The 25,637-nt window shown below is 38.7% G+C and overlaps 1 protein-coding gene across 4 annotated transcripts in view; it reads right to left on the bottom strand.

Annotated features, from left to right (window-relative positions):
- CNNM2 (cyclin and CBS domain divalent metal cation transport mediator 2) overlaps positions 1-25,637 on the bottom strand; it is a 153,434-nt gene that overhangs the window by 67,224 nt on the left and 60,573 nt on the right. The window contains exon 2 of one of the 4 annotated variants that reach the window (XM_055300217.1): positions 3,936-4,870. The exons of the other annotated variants lie outside the window; for them this stretch is intronic. Within the exon in view, the coding sequence (XP_055156192.1) occupies positions 4,842-4,870 (29 nt within the window). The 3' untranslated portion in view covers positions 3,936-4,841. Of the gene's footprint in view, positions 1-3,935; positions 4,871-25,637 lie in introns of those variants that run through there. 4 annotated transcript variants of the gene reach the window in all.

Below are 25,637 nucleotides of genomic sequence, written 5' to 3'. Positions count from 1 at the left end.
CTCATCTGGAATTTGCTTCAGCACAAGAAGTGGCATTGGTTTCTTTTGAATACCTTACATGCCCCTCAAATTCTAACACTCTGAGACAGGATGATCAAAAAGTTTATATGCCCCATTTGTATTTTTATTTTATAATCAAATTTAGTTAGCAGGGCAGCCCCGGTGGCGCAGCGGTTTAGCGCTCGAGTTCCCCGTGGATCGAGTCCCATGTCGGGCTCCCTGCATGGAGCTTGCTTTTCCCTCTGCCTGTGCCTCTGCCTCTCTCTCTCTCTCTCTCTCTGTGTGTGTGTCTCTATGAATAAATAAATAAAATCACTAAAAAAAAAAATTTAGTTAGCAGTCATTTGTTTTTCCAAATAGGAATACTTTTATTTTAGCCCAAGTCATCCTTCTAACTATTTGTTATCATCTGCCAACTCAATCATGTTTTTCCTAGATTACTGCATCCAAAACTAAAACTGGTATTTCAGATTTAACAATGTGAGATTTTGGGGCACCTGGGTAGCTCGGTCAGTTGAGCATCCATCCGCCATCAGCCCAGGTCATGGTCCCAGGGTCCTGGTACCAAGCCCCAGGATCTAGCCCCACATCAGGCTCCCTGCTCAGCAAGGAGTCTGCTTCTTCCTCTGCTCCTCCCTCTCCACCCACAATGCTCATGAGCTCTCACTCTCAAGTAATAAAAAAAAAAAAAAGTAAGATTTTAATGCATAACAAGGATGGTGCTTCTGCTAGGTTTCATGTTCCCTCCTAACCATGTCTAGTACTTTATTCAAACGATACTGAACCACTGTTTTTAGAATATGGTTTACAATAAATCCAGCTCTTATTCCTGATAAAAAGAATATACTTTACTCTTGTTTACATGACTCTCACGTGTCAGGGTTGATCACTCATGTAGATACACGCACAAAATTTTTTTCAAAGATTTTATTTGAGAGAGAGAGAGAACGAAAGCGCATGCAACAAGCAGGGTAGAGGGGGCAGAGGGAGAAGCAGATTCGTCACTGAGCAGGGAACCCAACACAGGGGCTCAATCCCGGAATCCCAGGATCATGACCTGAGCGGAAGGCAGATGCTTAATTAACTGAGCCACCCAGGTGCCCCCACAAAAAAATTCTTAAACATTTTCAATGATACCTAGGAAATTACAACATAAAATCTCTCATTTATTGCTGAAGTGTTAACTACTTTAACGTCATTGGAGAGCAATCTGACCACATCTACCAAAACTGCAAACGTGGACAGGCTTTGATTCAGCAATTCTACTAGGAATTTATCCTACAGATAAACTTAGACAAGTGTAAAAAAGAGTGAACAAGGGAATTCTTTGTGTCATTATTAACATTAAAAGCTTGAAAACAACTTAAATATCCTTAACAGAAAAGTAAACCAATTAGGATATATCCATACAATAAATACTGGACAACCATAAAAAAAATCCTCATTCATTTTTTTTTTAATGTACCAATACAAACCTAACCCTAAAACATATTGTGAGGAAAAAAAGGCATAGCAACATGCATGCAACATGATATTAAATGTAATAAAAAGGGGCAAAACACATTTGTGTATTTATGGAAGGATATGCAACAATTAATAGCATTGATTGCCTCCAGGGAGAAAGTACTGGCAGTAGGAGAAAGGAATTTTATTACATACATTTAAAGTTTTATATATACTGTGAATGTACTTCTTATGCAACAGAAAAAAGTAAACAGTAACATTTACCAGTTTTTTGAATGCCCTCTTTAAACTTATTTTTACTTGACAATAATGCTTTGTAGGCTTTTCATTTAATACTCACACTTTTTCATAACTTCTCTTTGGCTTAAAGTAGCTTATTTTACTTTGCTTAATAAAAGCATTCCATGACCATTGGCAAAGAGGAGATACTTACTGACCCACACCTTTTCTAAGTATGTGCAAATATTAACTAGATGTCTTCCATGTGCCAAGCATTGTACTGGATGTTAAGACATGAGATATATAGTCTCTGCTCAAAGCTATGTCACTATTATGATTTCTAAAATGAAAATCGATTTCATCTACTTGATTACAAACAATTTTGACTTAAATTGCTTATAAAAAATAGAAAACAAAATGAAAACCATGTTTAATTCTACTATCAAGAGATGATATTTATTTATTTATTTTTCCAAAGTTTTTATTCAGTTCACATTTAAAAAAAAATATTTAAGTAATCTCTGCACCCAACAAGGGGCTTGAAACTCATGACCCCGAGATCAAGAGTTGTATGGTCTTCCAACTGAGCCAGCCAGGTGCCCCCACACATTTTTAAAAAAATAAAAGTGAAGCAGTGCCTGGGTGGTTCAGTTGGTTAAGCATTTGGTTCTTGGTTTCAGCTAAGGTCATGATCTCAGGGTTGTGGGGTCAAGCCAGGTCTCTTAGGCTCATCACAGAGTCAACTTGAGAGCATCTCTCTCCTTCTCCCTCCCCTCTGCCCCTTCCCCCACTCCTGCATGTGTCTTCTCTCAAATAAAATCTTTTTTTTTTTCAAATAAAATCTTAAAGAAAAAAAAAAAGTGAGGAGGGGCACCTGGGTGGCTCAGCTGGTTTAACATTGGATTCCCAACCTCTGCTCAGGTCTTGATCTCAGGGTCTGAGTTCAAGCCCCCCACGGTGGGGGCATGGAGCCTACTTAAAAAAAAAAAAAGATATTATGTACATTATTTGGCAATACATACTGTCCACTTGAATATGTATGAACATTTTCCTATTTCAATACAGTATTAAAGTTTTAAATTTTGTTCTAAATCAAAGAAAAACGTGTATGATTAAATATCCTCCTACTTTTCTCTTACAAAACATTCCAACACATTTTTTTAGTAGTTTCTTTTGTAATTACTTCTATCTCTAATGGTTCCACCACTAGTTTTGAAATTTTGTAAGATTTAAAAATAACCTTTATCAGTGAAGGTCAAAGAGATCCTTATATTTCATGTGTCTCTTTAAAAAAAAAAAAAAGCAGCTCAAATCTCTTCTGTTTGCCTATGACAACGCCAAAGCCTGACCACAGGTGTGCTGAATATAGGACACAACAAATACCTTGAGATGAATGGCCGTAAACAAGTGTAAGCTTCCAAAAAGGTGAACAGCTCTGGTGACGATTTCTTGACTTAGCCCCTTTGGACACGGTCTGTGGGCTTCCACTCACCACGGCCATTTTCATTGCCTCCCACTTCCAGTCCTCCCTTCTCCCCATGTACTTTCTACATTCTTTATGGGTTACATCTTCGTAATCATGAGCAATGTTAATTATACCCTCATTTTTTTTCTATTAATTATAGGCCATATCCTTTTGCTTGCCACTTAAAAGATAGGATACTGACAGTCCTTTTCTAGTTAGTTCTCTCTCCCTCCTTTCCCCTCTCAACTGCTAGAATCTAAATCCACTCTTTTGTACAGGAGAGTTAATAACATTCTAATGGCTGCACCAATTTCCATTTTATGGACACACCATAATTTATCTGATTAGACCTTTTATGGAATAGATAGAAGTTGTTTCCAATTTTGCACTCTTAAAAGCTACTCTGCAATAAACATTTTTATATTCCCCTTGTAAACTGCTCCCATTTCGTCTTTAAAGATAAATTCTTATAAGTGGAACTTTCTGGGTGAAAGGTACTTTGTTAAGGCCAATCTTACAGAAAGATTTACCTGTATGATATGTGGATTACTTTTAAAAACTAGTTTTGAAAATTGATCAGAAAAATAATCATCCGTAAACTTTCATACTTCTTTTTCCCAAAGTTAAGTTTTATTAAAAGGTCTGGTTCCCATCAAGTGTAACATAGCAAAATTATTCATTACATATATGTACATCTGAGTAATTCCTCTATTCTGGAAACAAACCACAGAATTTTAAGTATTTGGATATATCTACATATTCACAAAATGGTGTTATTTATTGACAGTTTACATAGAAAAACCATTCAACTCTGCTTAACATAAACCAGTTATATTTATGACCTAAGGTATAACATGATTATTAATGCCCCAAATCAGTCACTACAGAAAGCTAAGTGAATCATATACTTCTCTAAATTTCAAAGTTGATTAATTAAAGCACACATGCACACACCCCTAATGAGACCATGGTTTGCTTTTTTTTTTTTTTTAGCTTAATATGTCTATTTTCCCCTCAGGATATTTTTTCTTTAAATGTTGTCCCTAAAAATCTAGTTACTGAGCAATACACTTTTCTTGTTCAATCCCAGTTTTTAAAAGTCTACTCAGAGGTCATAAAGCAACATGAAACTTGTCTTAATATTTTTTTTATAAGTTTGTTGGATTTTTAAGAACTTTCAGAATCTTCCTATACTTGAGTATATCAGGTTGTCTAAACTGACTGGCGTTTAGCTAAAGTTATAAACTATTAGAAGTGGAAATCTGAAAAACCAGATTTTTCAAATGCTTGGGAATATGCATTTCAGAGCCCACACTTACAGAAGTACAAGATACAAAGTACAAATTCCTTTAAGCATTTCTCATTTAGGGTGCCTGAGTGGCTTAGTTGGTTAAGCATCTGCCTAGGGCTCAGGTCATGATCCTGGAGTTCCAGGATCAAGCCCCATGTTGGGCTCCCTGCTTGGGGCGGGGGGGCAGCTTCTCCCTCTGACCCTCCTCCCTCTCGTGTTCTCCCTCTCTCTCCTTCTCTCTCAAATAAATAAAAAATCTTTAAAAAAGCTTCTTGGGCAGCCCGGGTGGCTCAGTGGTTTAGCCTTCAGTCCAGGGCATGATCCTGGAGACGGGGGATCGAGTCCCACGTTGGGCTCCCTGCATGGAGCCTGCCTCTCCCTCTGCCTGTGTCTCTACCGCGCTCACGCTCTCTCTCTTATTCTCTCTGTCTCTAAAATAAATAAATAAATAAATAAATAAATAAATAAATAAATCTTAAAAAAAAAACTTCTAATAGTTCTAATTTACAGCTAATGTGTATACAGTGGTGACGTGACCAGCAGAACTGACTTCATGAGCATAGGACCTATTTTGCTGCACGGGCCCTCATGCTCTGTTCAGTGCTCTTCTGTTACAGTCTTAAAACTGTTCATTTCTCAGCAAAGTATCCCACATTTTTATTTTGCCCTGGGTCTCACGAATTATACAGCTGGTCCTCATTGATGGTGAGGCCCATTCCATTAATATGAAGCTAAGAGAAATAAGGTTTTTCTCTAGAATGAAACATGGAAAATAGTAAAAACTAGCATCTGCCTAGGGACTGTACTTATGTAACCAAAAATATCTGGAATGCACAAAACTAATAACCAGCATTTAGAAGCAATCTCAGAGAAACAGGGCAATAACGTGATTGTTATTTAAGAGAAATTACATTATATTCAGATGTATGGACATATCTAGAAGGGTAATCCCTTAAAAAGGAATGAGAAAGAAAAAACACAAAACAGATATTATGCATACCATATCAGCCATGGATCACAAGCAAGAAATGCCCCTACCACTCTTATCCCTATCTTTGAGGAATCATTGGTTCATCAGAGCTTAAGGCCTCAAGAATCAAAATGATAAATATCTATTTTTTTCAAGAGAAAATGCAAGAGCAGGGGGAGATTTTTTTGTTTTTTAGGGGGGGTAGGGAGGGGGAGAGAGAGTCTTTTTAAAGATTTATTTTTGAGAAGAGAGAGCAGTGCTGGTGGGTAGAGGGGCAGAGGGAGAGAAGCAGACTCCCTGCTGATGGCAGAGCCCCATGCAGTACTCCACCTCACAACCCTGAGATCATGACCCAAGCCAAAACCAAGAGTCAGACGCTTGACTGACTGAACCATCTAGGCACCCCATAAAAACACCTATTTAAAAGAAAAAGCTAATATGCCAAATAACAAGTTTCAATAAATTTCAAAGGGCTAAAATCTGAGTAGTATTTTCTCTAATCACAGTGGCATGAGTCGACAAAGCAATAACAAAAAGATAACTAAAAAATTCCAAATACAGTTCTGAATTAACTATAAAGGAAACCACAAAGAAGATTTTAAAAAAGACACACACACACACACACACACAAAAAAAAAAAACCTGTAAAATGCAGCTAAAGCTGTGTTTTAATGGCAAATATATAGCCCTAAGACAAGTGGCTGAAAGATCAGTTCAAGTATCCATCTCAAGAAATTAGGAAAAGAACAGCAAATTAAACCCAAAGAAACAAGTAGTTGAGAGCAAAAAAAGAAATAGAATACAACATGCTATAGAAGGGTTCAATAGAATCCAAACTGGAAAGACCATGTAATTGGTTAAGCGGTTGGGCAAGATGAAACCAAGGAGGGGTGGGGAGGGCTGGAGAGAAACACTACTAATGAATACTAGGAAAGAAAAGGAATCCGGGGATCCCTGGGTGGCACAGCGGTTTGGCGCCTGCCTTTGGCCCAGGGCGCGATCCTGGAGACCCGGGATCGAGTCCCACGTCGGGCTCCCGGTGCATGGAGCCTGCTTCTCCCTCTGCCTGTGTCTCTGCCTCTCTCTCTCTCTGTGTGACTATCATAAATAAATAAAAAAAAAAAAAAAAAAAGAAAAGAAAAGGAATCCCAAATATAGGTCTTGCAGATATTAAAAAGATACATAAAAACCTGTTTTGAATAATTTTTAAAAGATTTTGTTTATTTATTCATGAGAGAAATAGAGATAGGCAGAGACCTAGACAGAGGGAGAAGCAGGCTCCCTCTGGGGAGCCCAATGTAGGATTCAATTCCAGGACCCCAGGATCATGACTTGAGCCAAAGGCAGACGCTCAACCACTAAGCCACCCAGGTGCCCCCTGAACAATTTTCAAGCACACATTTCAACATAGTTTCAAAAGTATATTCATTTGTAAGTTTAAATATAACAGATAAATTCCTAGTAAAACATCAAAACTAAGAAATAGTGTAGTCCTGGGGAATCTGGTTGGCTTAGTTGGTAGAGCATGCAACTCGATCTCAGGATCTTGAGTTCAAATCCCATACCTGGCAGAGAGCTTACTTAAAAATAAAATGATATTGAGGTACCTGAGTGGCTCAGTTGGTTAAGCATCCAACTCTTGATTTCACCTCAGATCATGATCTCAAGGTTGTGAGTCTCACACTGGGCTCCAAACTGGCCATGGAGCCTGCTTAAGAGTCTCTCTAGCAGCACCTGGGTGGCTCAGTTTCTTAAGCCTCCGTCTCTTGATTTTGGCTCAGGTTATGATCTCAGGGTCTTGAGATGGAGCCCAGCATGGGGCTCTGCCATCAGCAGGGAGTCTGCTTCTCTCCCTCTCCCTCTGCCCTTCCCCCATACTCACACCACTCTCTAGCTCTCGAAAATAAATAAATCTTTAAAAAGACTCTCTCTCCCCTTCCTACCCCCTCTCTAAAAAAATAATAAAACAATTTTAAAAAAATAGTATAGCCCTATAGCTATGAAATACATTAAACCCATTACTAAAAGCCATCTGCAAAGAAACTCTAGGCCCAACTGCTTCACCAGTAAACTTCCAAACATTTACACAATAGGAACTATCTTACATGAACTACTCCAGAGACAGAAAAAAAAAATTGGACTATCTCCTTCCCATTTTATGAGGCCAGTATAAAATTGGACAAGTTAAAACGAGGAATAACATACTCATCTCCCTCATTAGCAAAATATCAGCCAAAGATTTATATAAAAGGGATAATATACCCCCAATTCCAAGGATAAAAGGTTAGTTTAACAACAACAAAAAGATCAGTGTAATTCATCATAGTAACAGAATAAAGGAGAAAAGTCACATATAATCACACAACAGTAGAGATCACATTTTATAGTATTCAACATCTACCCATGATAAAAACAAAACCAGGAGCTCCTGGGTGGCTCAGTCAGTTAAGCATCCAACCCTTGATTTGGGCTCAGGTCATGATCTCAGGATCATGAGCTCCAGTCCACATTGGGCTCCTCATTCAGCAAGGAGTCTACTTGAGATTCTCCCTCCCTCTTCCTCTGCCCTGCCCCCTGCCCCTGCCCTCAAAATACATAAAATCTTTAAAAAAAATCAAATTTACAATAAGAAGGAATCTCTTAATCTGATAAAGATATCTACACAAAATCTAAAACATACATCATACTTCAAGGTGGAATAAAAGTCTTCTCTGTGAAATTGAAAAGATGACAAGGATACCCACTATAACTTTAATCCACGTTATACTGGAGATCCTAAGCAGTACATTTAGGCAAGAAATGACAGAGTATAAGGTTTGGAAAAAAAAGAAAACAGTCATCATTCGCATAGGACATGACTGTGTTCACAACAAGGATTTATGTACCAAAAATAAGAACTACCAAATGAATTCACCAATTTGCTGGATTAAAGGTCAATATACAAAAAAAAAAAATTATACTTCTATATTTTTATTAGCCACTAACAATTGTTGAATAGAAAACTAAAAAACAAAACCATTTACAATAGATTTAACAAATGAAACTCTTGAGAATAAGTCAGCAAAATAAAATCTCTACAGAGAAAAATAAAACCTCCACATACTTATTGAAATTCAAGACCACATCAATAATGGAGGGCTACTGATATGCCATGTTCAGAGATTTGGACATTGTAAAGATCATCAGTTCTTCAAGTTGAGCTATAAATTCAATAAATCACAATAAAAACTCCAGCAGATTTTTTTGTATTTGGGGAAACAGATACTAATTATAAAATTTAGATTAAAATGCAAAGGTCTAAGGAAGGCCAAGACAATCTTGAAATACAAAGTTTCGGGACTTATATTAGCAGCTATCAAGTCTTATACAGAACTAAAGTAATTAAGAGTGTGGCACTGGTACAAATAGAAATACTGACCAACTTCCTAGAACACAAAGTCCAGAAACAGACTCACACATTCATAAAGGAATCTCATATGTTGCGGGAGAGAATGTACACTCAATCATTTTGAGAACTGTGCAGATTTACTGAAACAATGAAAATATCTCCCTAGGACCTTGCTTCTCAAAGTGTGATCCAGAAACAGTACAACTGGCACCCCGTGGAGCTTGTTAGAAATGCAGACTCTCAGCCCATCCCAGATCTACTGAAGGAGAATCTACATTTTAACAAGACCCCAGGTGATTGAAGTGCACTCTATAGTCAGAGAAGCATTGCCCTGGAATCCAACAATTTTACTCCCTAGTATACACTTAGCAGAAATGCATACAAAGGTCTACCAGTATTGTCTATACAATATATTCACACTAAGACTATTAATGATGGCCCCAAACAGAAAACTACCCAAATGCTGAACAAGAGAAAATCCTATGACCACAAAATGGAATAGCATTCAGCAAGGAGAAGGAACATTCTACAACTCAAAAATATTATGCCATATAAAAGCAGTAGCCCAAAAGAATAGATCTTTTATGTTTTAATTTACATCAAGTACAAAAAAGAGAAGAAACTATCAGTATTAAAGTCAGGGTGGTGGTTACTACCTGTAGAGGACATAGTAACAAGGAGGGAATAATGCTCTTATTTCCCAACGGGCAGTTTCACATGGATGGGAAAACCCATCATACTGTATACTTGCATCTTGTATATTTTTCTGTATACACTATACTCCAATAAACAAGCGCCAGAAGGCTAAATGGATGGATTATATATTTGTGTTTCAAAAAATCTATACTAGAATGAAATACACCAAAATCCTAAAAATAGTTCTCTCTGAGAGAGAAGATTTATAATGCTTATTTTCTTTTATTCTTCTGAGTTTCTCATTTTCTACCAGTAAGGACACTAATCTATTAAATTATTTTACAAATTTTTGTGGAGGAAAATGGACAGATTACGCTTAGTGGTAACCTCCCAAGGGTTTCAGAGAAACTTTAAAGGACACTGGGGAACCACACAAGAACTAAATTCTTAGTATAACTGAATATAAACTTTTTTTTTTCCTAAAAGCTAACTTCTAGCACCTACATATGGGGCAAATTAAAACAAAATTTATTCTGTTAACTACCATAATGTTTTCCAGTTTTCAACGAGTGAGCCCACCTAGCTTAGAGAAAATGCAAACTTGCAATGCCTCAAGTTGAGCTTTGTTCAGGTTTGGGAAGAAAATATAACAGGAAATAAAAATTCCTTTTAGGTCATTAAACTACAGATATGTCTTTCATGTCAGTATTTTTGATGACCTTATTCCTCCCCCTTTTTAAACTGAGTTAACCTAATTCACATACCATACACTTAACCCATTTAAAGTATGTAATTCAATGGCTTTTAGTATATTCAGAGTTATCTATCACCATGATCTAATCCCAGAACTTCATCACCCCAAAAAGAAACCCTATGCCAATCAGCAGTCTCTGCATCTCACAGCCCCTTACCCCCACCCTTAGGCAAATGCTAATCTGGTTTATGTCTCTATGGATTTGCCTATACTGGACATTCAATAATTTTTTTAAAGACATTTATTTATTTATTTAGATTTATTTATTCATGAGAGACACACACATACATAGAGGCACAGGCACAGGCAGAGGGAGAAGCAGGCTTCCTTCAGGAAGCCCAATGCCACACTCAATCCCAGATCCCAAGATCACACCCTGAGCCAAAGGCAGACAGACGCTCAACTACTGAGCCACCCAGGGATCCCCATTCAATAATTTTTTTTTTGGAGTTGGCAAAATACAAGTTTTACAATTCTTTTTTTTTTTTAAGATTTTATTTATTTATTTGAGAGAGAGACTGGGAGAGAGCACGGAGAGCACACCAGCACAAATGGGGGAGAGGGAGAAGCAGGCTCCCTGGAGAGCTGGGAGCCCGACACGGAGCTTGATCCCAGAACCCTGGGATCATGACCTGAGCCAAAGGCAGACACTTAACCGACTGTGCCACCCAGGTGCCCCTGGTTTTACAATTCTTTTGTTAAATTTACTCCTGAGTATTTTGTTGTATTGTATATTATACAGTTTTCTAAATTTCATTATCACATTTTTCTCTGCCAATGTAATGGAAATACAAGTGGCTTTAGTATATTGTTCTGTAAGCTCCATGTCATCCCGCTGAACTCATTTATTCTAATAGTTTTACAGTAAACTCTTTAGGATTTTCAATGTACAAGAGCGTATCATCTTGCAAATAAAGTTTTACTTCTTCCTCTCCAATCCCAGTGCCTACCTTTAACCCTTTTTAAGGGTTATATATTATTCATTCTGTTATAATCACACTGAGGTGTTAAAGACTATTCTGCCTAGAGACAAGCAAGTGTTTTCAAGTTGCTCAAATTTGTTCACTCATTTTGAGTTAGTATATATACATGAGGGATACAGGTCATTTTCTGTGTAACAGAATGTACATATTTTTTATAACAAAACGAGAGCCAGAGAATAATATAGTATAATACTTACATGGAGTTACATTTGATAGCCAAAGAAAAGGGTGGAAAGTACTTATCTTTTAAAGTATTAAGTAACTTGTCAATTATGCATATTGATGTGGTTAGCCAGGCCATTCTAATTATCTTTGCCACTACAATAAATAAAACCCAGAGGGGCTTCCTTGCTCTAGATGCAAGTAAAACTATCCCCCTAATGTAAGTAGTATGCATTCACTGAGCTCCTACCCCATTGCGGGAAGCACATTTACATCAGGAAGAAAGCCACAAGCATGGCTTTGGTATAAATAAGGGACTAACCCAAAAGCTGGGTACAAGTGCCTGTGAAAATGTTTGTGTAAGAGCCACTTAAGAGGTTACAATATAATGTAGCTTCAACTTACAGGTGTAGAGCACAGAGACTACACTGTTAATAATATGGTATTTTAAACTTGAAAGTTGAGTAGATCTTAAGCAACATACAGTAAAAAAAAAGTTAACTATGTGAGGTAATGGATGTGTTAATTACCCTCTCTTGGTAATAATTTCACAGTAAATAGGTCTACCACATCATCTGGTTGTACACTTCTGATATACCAAGTATATTTGTCTATCATTCCTCAACAAATTAAAAAAAAACGTAAAAGATTATATAAACTCTAAGTCAAATATCCATCAATGGGAGTGGGGGAGGGAAGACTTTGAATGCAGACATAGGACTATAAGCATGCTATGTGTCCTGTCTATAGAAGTCATATTAAACAATTTTTATTCTCAAGGAGATATTTATTCTAACCTTCATGATGTCTAGAGGTAATATTTTCATACTAGACATTATTCTTTCCATGTTTTATTCTTTAGGCTGCTACACATTATGATACACTCAGTTTTTGTTTTAAGAGTTTATTTATTCATGAGAAACAGAGAGAGAGGCAGAGACATAGGCAGAGGGAGAAGCAGGCTCCCTGTGGGGAGCTTGATGTGGAACTCGATCCCAGGACCCCAGGGTCAGGACCTGAGCCAAAGGCAGATGCTCAACCACCACTGAGCCACCCAGGTGCCCCCTACTCAGCTGTTCTTAAAGGGAAAGGAAATAACTATAAAGTCATGTTTAGAAATCTAATGGGGGTACCAAGAAAAAAAAAAGATGTATCCTTCTTGCTTCATATTGTAGCTTTACCTCTGGATAAAATATATATTACATTGAAATATATTGAAAAATACATTACATTGATTTTACTCTCTTTTAAAAAAAAGATTTATTTATTTATTTATTTATTCATTCATTCATTCAGAGAGAGAGAGAGAGAGAGGCAGAGACACAGGCAGAGGGAGAAGCAGGCTCCACGCAGGAAGCCCAATGAGGGACTCAATCCAGGGTCTCCAGGATCACACCCCAGGCTGCAGGCACATTATGGTAATGTTCATGCAGGATATTCAGGAGCCCCAGTGTTCCCTCCCACCCCCCAGAGTGCTTTTCATATTTCAGAGTACCCATACTATATTTTTTCAAATGGTATTTCAGGGACATCTGGGTGGCTCAGTCTGCCTAGTATCTGCCTTCAGCTCAGGTCATGATCTCGATCTTGAGGTCTTGGGATTGAGCCTTGAGTGGGGCTCCCTGCTCAGCAGAGTCTGCTTCTCCCTCCCACTCATGCTTGCTCTCTCTCTCAAATAAACCAGTAAAATCTTTTTTTAAAATGGTAATTTAAAGTCAAATATAAAAGAATCTCTATTTGAGGATATAGAAAATACCAATGAATTAGTTGTATGTAGTCAAACTAAATATGTTCACTATCATGAATACATTCATCTTCCTTACTCTGAAGACAATTATTTGCCAGTAATTTTACATTTCCAAATGCTCAGTGAGGTTTTCACTCAGGTGACAAGACTTTCACTCATCTTTGATCTTGAAGAAACATTAGGCATCAAAGAAAGACAACAGAACCTGAAATCTATAGCACAATCATCACTGACGTTAAGTAACTTAGAGTTGCCTTGGTAAAAACAGGCTGAGGGAACATGGTGTAATGTTCCTTAAATGAAAGAGCAGTTCTCCAGGCCAGGAGCAAAGGTTTCTTTGTAGGGCTTGTGAGCATGCTCTGCTCCCTCTGACCTATGCAGGGACCTACTGCTCCCTGCAGCCCTCAAACCTACTTCCCCACAACTTCTCACTATACGCTCAAAATTATTTTCTCACTCTTCTCCATATCTAGCCTTCAAACCCTTTATTGTTGGTCCTAAATGAACATTTGATCATCTAAGTTTGTTTATATTTTACTACTGGTTGTTTTCATGAATGGGCTCTAGAACTAGAAAATACTCTGCAGATATAAGGACTCACCTAGAGGTATCATCCAAATTTAAATGTTTCAATACTGCAACAAGTATTACTTTTCACGTGGTTACAAGAGAAGTTCAGCACTGTCCTGTTTATCTCCTTTGTAATGGAGTGATACGGAGTCTAATTCCTTTCCTCTTGGGTCTGGGCTGACCCTACTAATTCACTAAGAACCAACAGAAATGATAGAATTTCTAAGACTAGGTCAGAAGAATGCTAGCTGTCTCACTGTGCTCTTTTGCGATGCTTCAACTCTGGCCACTCCATCTCCAAAGTCTCCCTGTTCAGATTCTCCCTCTCAAAATGCAGCCACTACACTGTAAGAGTCAAGTTACACAAAGGCCACGTGCAGGTGTTTTGGTCAACAGTCTCAGCTGAGGCCAACCTTCATCTCGTAATGCCCACAGATTCTATGAATTTCCAACAGGGCATTGTAGGGATGGCTTGCTCTGTACCCTCAAGTTTAGGGCTCCTGCTCAGAGCCCTCAGAAGGCTAGTGATGACTCAAACAGCTAGGGGCTAGAGTCTGGAGACTTCATTTAAGTATCTGATAACTGGGCTAGGATGAATTGAAGGTTGGCCTCAGCTGAAAGAAAACAAAAAAGAGAATACTATCAAAGTAATATTTGGAAAGAACACTGGTCTTCAAACTAAAATGGCCCACCTGTGACCAATACAATGAATTTTAAAAAGTCTATGTCAAGACATATCACTGTAAGCAATCTTCCAAAATACTAAAAACAAAACAAAAAACAGTCACCTACAATGGATCAAGAATTAAGGTAAGACTGGTCTCCTCATTAGTAAGACTAGATGCTAGCAGACAATAAACCAATCCTTTAAAACTCTCATAAAATTCTTTTCATCCTGGAATTCCATGCCTAACCCAAACAGCCATCACATGTGCTGTCTGAATAAAAGGACCCAGAAAGTGTATTTTCTTCACATCCTTCCATACAATGGTCCTGAAGTATATGTTCCATTCAAAATCTGCGAATATGGCAAGAAAGGAGAGGGCACGGGATTTAGAAAACAATCTAACATGGGAAAGCAATCACAGGAATTCACAGGACAATAGCTATGAAAAAGGTCTACAGTACTGAGTCCAGTTTGAGGCAAAAATGGGCTCCAGCAAGATTTCAGGGACGGGAGGGAAAATAGAACTCAACAGATTATGTAACAGGGAGTCCGAAAATAATTGAGGATAATAAAAGGCAAAGACCTCAAAGAAAAGCAATTAGGAAAAAAGCTGGGGGGGGGGCACCTGGGTGGCTCAGTCCATTAAGCTTCTGCCTTTGGCTCAGGGGATGATCCTAGGGTCCTGGGATTGAGCCCCAAATAGGATTGAGCCCCCAAACAGGGCTCCCTGCTCTGTGGGAAGCCTGCTTCTCCCTTTCCCTCTCCCTGCCACTCCCCTTTTTTGTGCTCTCATTCTATCAAATAAATAGAAGAAGAAGAAGAAGAAGAAGAAGAAGAAGAAGAAGAAGAAGAAGAAGAAGGAGAAGAAGAAGAAGAAGAAGAAGAAGAAGAAGAAGAAGAAGAAGAAGAAGAAGAAGAAGAAGAAGAGGAGGAGGAGGAGGAGGAGGAGGAGGAGGAGGAGGAAAAAGGAGGAGGAGGAGGGAAGAGGAGGAGGGAGAGGGAAAGAGGAGAAGAAGGAGAAGCAGCAGTGGCAGCAGGTATATAAGAAAGGACATGTAATTAAGGTATAATACTAGGATTAAGTAAACAATATTTATATAGCCATAATGTGAATTTAAGATATTATTTTTAAGTGATCTCTACAACCAAAATGGGGCTTGAACTCAACCCTGAGATCAAGAGTCTCATGCTCCACAGACTGAGCAAGGCAGGCACCTCCTATCCAACGTTTAGATTCAACCTATACACAAATTAAAGTAATAAAAGGTAAAAAGAAAAATGTCACAACTTTGGAGTACAAGAAGGAGAGGAAATAAAAAGGCAGCACTACTGTTCTAACTACTGAAAACAGAAAAACAATAAAGAAAAAAAATCAATGAAACCAAACTTTGGCTCTTGAAAAGGTCAATGAAATTAATAAATCTGGGATCCCTGGGTGGCTCAGTGGTTTAGTCCCTGCCTTCGGCCCAGGGCGTGATCCCGGAGTCCTGGGATCCAGTCCCATGTCGGGCTCCCTGCATGGAGCCTGCTTCTCCTTCTGCGTGTGTCTCTGCCTCTCTCTCTCTGTGTGTGTGTCTCTCATGAATAAATAAATAAAATCTTAAAAAAAAAAAGATAAATCTTCAGCAATATGAGGAAAAAAAGATCTAACACAAATTATAATATCAAGAGTGAAAAAGGATTTCATTAAAGAATCTTAAAAGGATACTAAGATATTAAAAGGGTAAGAGAATACTACAAACAACTCCACAAATTCAACAACTTAGATGGACCAATTCTTTAAAAACTCCAAACTATCGGGGATCCCTGGGTAGCGCAGCGGTTTGGCGCCTGCCTTTCGCCCAGGGCGCGATCCTGGAGACCCGGGATCGAGTCCCACGTCGGGATCCCGGTGCACGGAGCCTGCTTCTTCCTCTGCCTGTGTCTCTGCCTCTCTCTCTCATTCTGTGTGACTATCATAAATAAATAAATAAATAATTAAAAAAAAAAAAACTCCAAACTATCAAAACTCATCTAAGGTGAAATACATAACTTGAACAGTCCCAGAACTAATAAAATTGAAAAATCTCTAGGCTTAGATAGTTTCACTAGTGAATTCTACCAAATGTTTAAAAAGGAAATAACACCAATTATATATAATCTCTGCTGAAAATGAAAGAGTAAGGCACACCTCTCAACTCATGTTATGAGACCACCATTCACCTGATACCATAGCCAGAGAAAAACAGTAAGAAAACTACAGACCAGTATCCCTTATAAAAATATATGCAACATTCTGCAAAATATTAGCAAATCAAGTCCAGCAATAGATAATATACTCTGACCAAGTGGGGTTTATTCCAAGAATTCAAGATTTATTCAATATTTAGGGGGAAAAGTACCATATTGACAACCAAAAGAAAAACCACATGCTCATATCAGATGCAGAAAGAGCATTTGATAAAAAAAATCCAGTAAACATTCTTGATTAAGAACCCTCAGCAAACTGAATGTAACTGAGAACTCCAGGAAGGGCATCTACAAAAAACTTAAAATTAACATACTTAATGGTGATTGATTGCTTTCCAAGGTGCAAGACAAGGCAAGGATGATGCTCCTCTTCAACAGCATCCTAAAGTCCTACTCCATGCAGTAAGGCAAGAAAAACCAAGAAGCACAGACTGAGAAAAAAAAATTTTTCCCTATTCATGACAAGATTATCTGCATAGAAAATTCCCATTTTAAAAAACCAGAACAAAAACAAACTAGAAGAGATCACTGGTCGCCAGGGGTTGGGATGTAGGATATGACTGCAAAAGGATAGCACAAGAAGATTTTCAGGGTGGTAGAATGGTTCCGTATCTTGATCATAGTGGTTAACCAAATCTATATAGTATAGTCAGTACACCAAATAAAGTCAATTTTACATATCTTAGAAAAACAATTCTATTCCTTCTTCAATGTTATTATTCAATCATGCTGTCCTAAAGAGATCAATACAGTGAGTCGTGTTCCAAAAACTTAAAAATCAATGTAATGCCTACCATTTCCCCAACCTTCATTCCCAATAGATGTGATACATTTCTAACAAATTACTGAAGAACATTATGGTAAATTAGTCGTCTCAAGGTAGGCACATCTAATTCTGACAATATATAGTATATATAACCTGCCAATTTGCTTAAAATTTTCTGCCAACAACATTATTTTAAAGGCATAACTTAGTTAGCAAGGAGAGTAAGTGCCAGAAAGAAAAGCAGAGGGATGAAATGCCAGATGTACATGAGCTATGTACCACCACCACCAAACCCCTCCCCCAACTGGGATGATGGGTATGGAATAGGGTTTCAAAAACCAAGTGGGAACAAGCAAAGTATGCTTGATGTGGTGGATAAGTATTCAATATCCATTCTACTTCCCTTGTAGGAGGTCTACTCTGCACTATAGAGACTGGAGAATTAATGATTTCCCAGACCCCCTAACAGCTAGAGGTTCCTTTTTTTTTTTATTTATTTATTCATGAGAGACGCGGAGAGGAGAGAGAGAGGAGAGAGGCAGAGACACAGGCAGAGGGAGAAGCAGGCTCCATGCAGGGAGCCCGATGCGGGACCTGATCCCAGGACTCCAGGATCACTCCCCAGGCCAAAGGCAGGGCCACCCAGGGATCCCCCCAGCTAGAGGTTCCTGATGTCATTTAGGTTCCACAGATCATGCGCACTAATATGAATTTGAGAAGTGAAATAGAGATGAAAACAAGATTCTGCTTCTTCGGCAATGGACACAGTCAAGCCATTTGATTTTTCTGCAGCACCATTAGCACACTCTCTTAAGTGTCTAGTAAATAGCTTCACAAGTCTCAAGAGGTAAGGCATGAACCCTGGTGTGAATCCAAGAAGATGTGAGATGTCTGGGTGGCTCAGTGGTTGAGCATCTGCCTTTGGCTCAGATTGTGATCCCAGGGTCCCGGCATAGAGTCCTGCATGAGGCTCCTCACAGGGAGCCTGCTTCTCCCTCTGCCTATGTCTCTGCCCCTCTCATGAATAAATAAATAAAATCTTAAAAAAGAAAATCAAAGATGAGCATGGTTCTGGAATCAACAGCATTAGCTGAAGCTTCCTGTCCTGGTGGCTTCCTAGCCATGGCACTATGGTGCTGTTGTGTGGTCTTTACAACCCCAACTGAGCAGCACTTTTGTTGGCCCAATTTTGTGGTGTGGCTTTGGGAATTGTTCCTAAGGACTCAACCCTGCTAGCTCCATAAGGGTGGGTAACCTCTGTTTTGTTCATCAATGTGTCCCCCAAGATCCCAGAACAATGCCAGCGCACAGATGTTCAGTAAGCATTTGCGGGTTGAATGAACACAGCTAGAATCTATTTCTTCAAATCTTCCAACAATTTTGCAGTCATTTAATGCTTTATAGTAAATAAAAAGTCTTCTATTTCAGCTTGCTTTATAGTAAACCCTCTCCTGCTTAAACAGTTCCAATTTTATGTCTGCAAAGTCATAACTTACATAAAGAGGGGAGTAGCAGCTAATATCTATATAAAGTCTGAACCTTCAAAGAGACATATCTTTAGGAAGAGTCAAATGCAAAAAATCTGCCCATTAAGCAAAGTGAGATGCTAAAGACATTTGTCTGCCTCTAGGCTCTATACAGGACAGAGATCTACCCTAAAAATGTTTAAGAATGGGACCCACACTCCGTACAGGTCTGAAATTTAAGTTTTTATTACCTGAGTGGTCCTGGAACCTGGAAATCAAGCAATTAACAACAGAAGACTCTTCCTCAACCAAAGCTACACAGGATTCCCATAAAGCTCTCCTGCAAACAACAACAAAAACTCACAAAACCATAATAACAATAGACAAAACAATCTATTTACAAGCGAGAGGCAATGTATGAGACAAAGTTAGAATTCCAAAATTCAAATAATAGATTTCTCTTCAGAAAATAAACAAAAGCTGCAGTAGTCCTAGCTTTTGACCAATTAAAGGGTGAAATCAGATAAACTAGCCCCTGCTGGTATAGAAAGACCTCATCTCTCCTAGGTAACAACAAAAGTCTTAAACTTCTTTCTAAGAAGGTTTCAGCTTTACAAAGTCACATGGCAATCCTGAGGAAGTTAGGCAACAGATGTCCAGCCAAACCAAATCAACCAAACCACTCTGGCCAATGGAAATGTCTAAGACATGCCATCCTACCAAAGCTTAAACTGCATGAATTTCTCAATGTATGTAAGAAGGAAATGTAACCATCAGAAATCTAAATACTATGGTAGGTTCAAAAGGAGTATGCATAATCCATTCATTCAATGATCATTTTCTGAGTATCAAGTTTGATAAGCTAGTTACAAAAATGATTAAGACAAGGACCATGTCCTAGAAGAACAAGATACAGGATATGGGATTTACTTTTAGTCAAAAAGACCTTTTTCATAAAGACTGATTATCCTCTATCTTGCACAAACTGATCTACCCATTGGTAGGGCAGGAATCACCTGTTCTCCACTATCAAACATCCTTCCTGGAGCACATATACCTGGGGAGGCTATAATTATGACTCCCATTTTCTAGATCAGGAAACTGAAGCTCAGTGAGGCTAACTTGATTTACTCAAGATAGATCCCACAGTTGGGTAATGATAGCACACACGGAGGATCAAACCCCAGACTGACACCAAACCCTTTGCTTCTAACTAGTGGCATCCATAGGGCAGGCCTAAGAATCTGGGACTGGCAAGGAATCACACTCCTGCTCTCAAGTAGGTAGACAGTATACCACTTAACCTCCCAGGCCACCCCTCTGCACATACTCTCCCCCCTCTCCAACCTCACTGATTACTATTCTAAAAAGGAAAGGAAATGGGAGTTTGTTCCTTATTTAAGACTGCCCACCACAAAGCCTGGTACTTGAGCAAAATCTTTGATGAATAGTTTATTCTGGGAGCAAGAATGCTAAGGTATGTGACTCTTGCCCTCAGAAAGCTTAAGTTTAGTTTATGCCCAAAGAGGACTTGCTCAAATTGTCCCCATATATGTAGCATGTTCAGGGATTGCAACACAGATGCACATACATGTCAATGTGTGTGGTAGATCTAACAGCCATGGAAATGCACATATACAGAGAAAAAGCTGTAGAATTTCTCAAAAAGAAAAAAGTCCTAGTAGTTTCAATCTGCTTATTAATAATGTAATAATTCATATACCTGAGCTACATGTATCTTTACTTGATCTAGGAGGAAAAAAAATAAAAGTTTTACTAAATACAAGTAGCAATATAACCAAGACATCAATGGTTACTGGTTCAACTATTACGAACTCTTTCAAAGTAGCCTCAAGCACTTTCAAGTTATCATTTACATGCAAAAGCAAGGCTCAGGTAATTGCAAATTCCTTAAGGATACTAAGTAACACATTATGGTTCAAGTGTTTAATGTATATATGTGTGTGTGTGTATACATACATATACAAATGGTAATATACATTGAAAAAATACTCATTTTTAAAGCTAGTTTAGACTGGCCTTCCCTCTGTTCTCTCAAACTTTCCAAATTAGTATGGCTTTATTATGCGTAATGTAATTTAAGAAAAAAGTAATCAAAATTCTAAGAGTTCAAGCCAAATATAAAAGAGTGGGAGACCGGGACGCCTGGGTGGCTCAGCAGTTGAACGTCTGCCTTTGGCTCAGGGCCTGACCCCGGGTCCGGGCATCAAGTCCCACATCAGGCTCCCTGCATGGAGCCTGCTTCTCTCTCTGCTTGCGTCTCTGCCTCTCTCTCTCTCTCTCTCATGAATAAATAAATAAATCTTAAAAAAAAAAAAAAAAGAGTGGGAGAGCAACGGAATGGAGAAAATTCGATGGCACAGTTCCAATCCTGACATCACACAGCACCATTTAAAAAGTGAGGAAGTAATCCAAAAGAAATATTAATAAATATCCATTTTAATCAAGGTCTTATTTTCTTCCATTAATTCTTTCCATCCTGTTTTAGTTAGGAAGAATTTCATGAGGGGGACAAAGGAAGGAAAAGGAACATACTCTTTTATAGTTTCAATTTCCTAGAACCACAACAGAAAATATAAAAATTGGGTCTCAATCCTGGAGATCTCTTTTTACTCCTCAACTGTAATGAAGGTTCTCCAGTTCTCCATGTAGCTTGGGGGACAAGGTAAAAGAAATGAGAAAGTGGATTTGTACAAAAGGTCTTTAAGGCACTTGCACATTAAGACGAAAATACTGGGGGATCCCTGGGTGGCTCAGCTGTTTAGCACCTGCCTTTGGTCCAGGACGTGATCCTGGAGTCCCGGGATCGAATCCCCCCACATCAGGCTCTTTGCATGGAGCCTGCTTCTCCCTCTGCCTGTGTCTCTGCTGCTCTCTGTCTCTCTCTGTGTGTGTGTATGTGTGTGTGTCTCATGAATAAATAAAATCTTAAAAAAAATAAAAGCCAAAAATGCTCCCTTCACACCTCACAAATCAAAAAAGGCAAAGAGAATAGAATATCAAAATTACACTAAAGATCACCCTACTCCATTACAGAAATCCATATAAAAAGATCAGTGAGCAATGTTCTGGATGATAAAGTGGGCTCGTTCTTTCCTCAACTCTTTCACTGGCCTTGTGCCCAGTCTACCTGAAAGCTTAAGGGACAGGAAATATAGGGGCTGTTATGATTGTCATCATTAAGGTATACTGTTCTTACAATCACAAATTACCTTTTGTGAACCAGGAGCCCCAGAGTTTAACAAATCAATTGAAGAGGACATTAAAAAGTCCCAAAGTATTCGTTAAGTGTTTCATTTTCTTAGTGTAAGTCATGACTCACTTCTATTTTAAGAACCCACATATAGCAGATATTTTTTTTCTCCCCTAACATCTCAGGTAAGGCTAAATAAAAAGGTTTTATTTGCAGAAGTAGCCTCACAAAAAAAGGGAAGGAGGAAGAAAAGAAGGAAGATCACAGTTAAGTTTTTAGAAGACATAAGAGTCCCTCACCAAGTGAATACTCTTCTTCAGGAACTGTTCAGAATGGCTAAAGATAATGGAAGGTTTCCCTGCTCATCCCGACCATTTGCCTGGGCTTGAGCAAAGGGTTTTGTCTTACTTATACTGATACAGGTGAAGGGGGACTGTTAAACTTACTTTTATTAGGTTTACCTAGTAAAACTCAATATTCAGAATTAAATTTGGACCTGTCTAGTGCATGAAAAAAGCCAAGAGAACAAGAAGAGAATCACACTGTACAAAATGAATAGTATTTTTCTATAAGAACCAATGTAATTTGGCAACCAGGGTTACTATAGGGAATTTCTTACTCTAAATCCTATACCCAGGACCCCTAATCTTTTTAAATTTTTAGGAGTCAAAATCATCCCTTTTGAAAGGACTTATTCACAAGGGACTCCTGGAGCAGCTGAAGAGAATGAGCAAGTTCAGTCATAAAAATCATGAAACCCACACTTCTGGAGTATAGTCTCATTGATCAAAACTCCATGATGGTTATGATGCCGGATTCAAGAGTCTTGTTTCTAATTATGGATGGAACGATTGCTTTCCTGAATGCTATTTTTGGGTATAGTTAACAATTGCTGGAAAAAAAATAGGGAAATTAACGATCAAAAAGAATTTCAATGCAAAATACTTCAGTCAAATTAGTAAATAAAGAGCTGAAGCCTCTGGAAGCTCTAGGTAGGCTGCTGAACCTAGAAATGCCCGAAAGCTGTATGCCAAATTATATGTATCATATGAGCATTCTTCTGGGGGGAAAGTCCATACTTTTTAATAGAATTCTCAGAAAGATATACCAACTTTTAAAATAATTGTAGCCTTAGGGGATTCCTTTGAGGTCAAATGAAAGTGCTTTCATTGTATGTGTCTGTTAACTGTTATTTGGATTAGTAAGTATCCACAGGTTTTAGTCTAAAAGTTGTTAATGCCACTGACTACAGTAAGGGCTCAGAGGCCTTCTGTCCAATGCCTTTTCAATTTTCTAAGTCAATTAAGTAATCTGGTGCACACAGTGGTTCATAGCAATAGAGGCTCCAGACTTCTCTACTGCCATAGTTCAGACCTTCACACCAGTGCCTCACGGAGAAGCCAGGAGAATCTACTAGAGCTTCAATGTTGTTTATAATTTAAGAGGGAAAAAAACGATACTACCTGTAACACACATTTCATAATACAGCTGTTGGGAGTGACAATGTTGAACCAAAGAAGCTAATATTCACGATATACTGGTGCCATTTTGATGCCAGTTTCAGTAGTGATGTAATAACACTGCCAACACCTTGTTCTCACAAAATAATAACATTAAAAAACCCCAGCACCTCCCACAGGAGGCTTCTTATGTAATTACAACATGGCTAAGGACACCTGTACCTAGAAATGTTCCTTATAGAGCACCATCTCATCTCTCAATCTCTTTCCACAATTCTACCCCAACTAATCTATCTCCTCCTCCCCATCAGCTTTTTTCCCCCAAAGTAAAACACTCATCTCCCTGTTTTATCCACCCTCCTTTTCTACTAGTTCATTCACCACAAGCTAGGTCTGAGATCACTTCTCTAGGTAGAAGAAGACAGGAAAGAAAGACTACTATAGACTAATAATTTTCTATTTTTGTTTTTCACCTGTCACATGTATATGGCAGTGATCTTCGTAAACTTCTAAAATACTACAGAATTATAGTAAGGTAAACAATCACCAGTTAACTCACGAATCCTAGTAATGAATGGCCTTCCACTGAGACTCTCCTTCCTTATCATAAATACAAAAATTTAGTACCAAGTAACCAGAGTCTCAAATCCAGTCATCCCATTACTCACATTTAAGAAGCTAGAGGAGGCGGTCCTTATCATTTATCTGGTAAATAAATCTTGCAGCTTATTTTCAAGACTCTGACACTCTCTCTCTCCCCCCTCATCTTTTTCTAGTGGTTCCTTCTGCTCAGCCTTTCCCCCTCAGTTCACACTTGCCTTACTCAGCCCCATCTGTGTGTACGCTCGTGCTGAAGCCCTCCTCTATCATTCCAAGAAAAATCCTCTCTTTTATATTTTCTAGCACTTGTTTACCTGGAGATGTCTATATCCCCTTCCTCAAGAGAAAGTCTCTATCTTTGAAACTCCAGCACCTGGCAGGTACTGGAGACAGATACTCTACTACATAGTGAATAAATGTGTCCACCCACCTCTGAGATACTGATTCATATTCTCACCCTTTTTCAAGACTTTGCTCCAGATTCTGGTTTTCTCTGAAGACTTCTCTGATGCACCTCTTCTATACAATCTGCTGCTACTCTTACCATCTTAGCAGTTTTTCCTTCCTTCAACAGATAGTAGTCTCAGAGCTTCTATTACAATCCAGGCACTGCTCTTAGGCCTGGGAATAAAGCACTGAATGAAACAGATAAAAAATCCCTGCCCTCGTGGAACATACATTCTAATTGGGGAATGGTGGGGGTACACCAAACATCTCATTCAATTTGAACTTTATTATAATTCACTTCTTTTGATTCTATATTGATTCACTTGACTGTCTAGAATCCTGTGGTAAATCATCTGCAAAAAAGCCACCAATAATCCCTCCTATCCCTGTAGGCATAGTACTGCTCCTTCTATCAAAAAGGTAGAGTTTACTTCCTTTCTACCTGAACCTGAGCTGACTTGTTTTGATCAAGAGAATCTGCAGAAGTGACTGCTGTACTAGTTCTGGGCCTAGGCCCTAGGAGCTCTGACAGCTTTTACTCCCTTGGAAGCCAGATACCATGTAAAGAAGTCCAGGCCATATAGCTACTCTACAGCTAGAGAGAAAGAGTCTGAGGATGAGTAACCACATAGCAAGAGAGAAGAACCATGGCACTCTAGCTGCCAGTCAGCACAAAACCCTCAGACCTTTCAGCCCTGTCCAGCTACCAGGTCAACACAGCCACATAAGCGAGCCCAATTAAAGCCATGTGGAGCATTGGAGGAGTCATCTCTGATAAATTCCTTGCCTGCCATATCATGGCCGATAAAATGGTTGTTTTAAGCTTCTAAATTTGGATGTGATTAGGTAGCAATCATGAAGAAACTGCATTAACAGGACTATGCTCTTAACCACAGTCAAAAACACGAGTTTCTATATTTTATGACCTTTCATTAGGTCTATTAGGGTTAGGTAAAAAGTAAACATTAAGCCAATATTTGATGAATATATGTAAAACTAAATAGAGAAGATTCTAGGAAGATGGAAGAGCAACAAGAATCTATCTTCCTGGGATCCCTGGGTGGCGCAGCGGTTTAGCGCCTGCCTTTGGCCCGGGGCACGATCCTGGAGACCCAGGATCGAATCCCACGTCGGGCTCC

This window comes from Nyctereutes procyonoides, unplaced genomic scaffold (assembly GCF_905146905.1).
Source record: "Nyctereutes procyonoides isolate TBG_1078 unplaced genomic scaffold, NYPRO_anot_genome, whole genome shotgun sequence".
Classification (NCBI taxonomy): Eukaryota; Metazoa; Chordata; class Mammalia; order Carnivora; family Canidae; genus Nyctereutes; species Nyctereutes procyonoides.
Note: the sequence above shows the minus strand (reverse complement) of the source record. Positions and strands in the feature narration are given on the sequence as shown.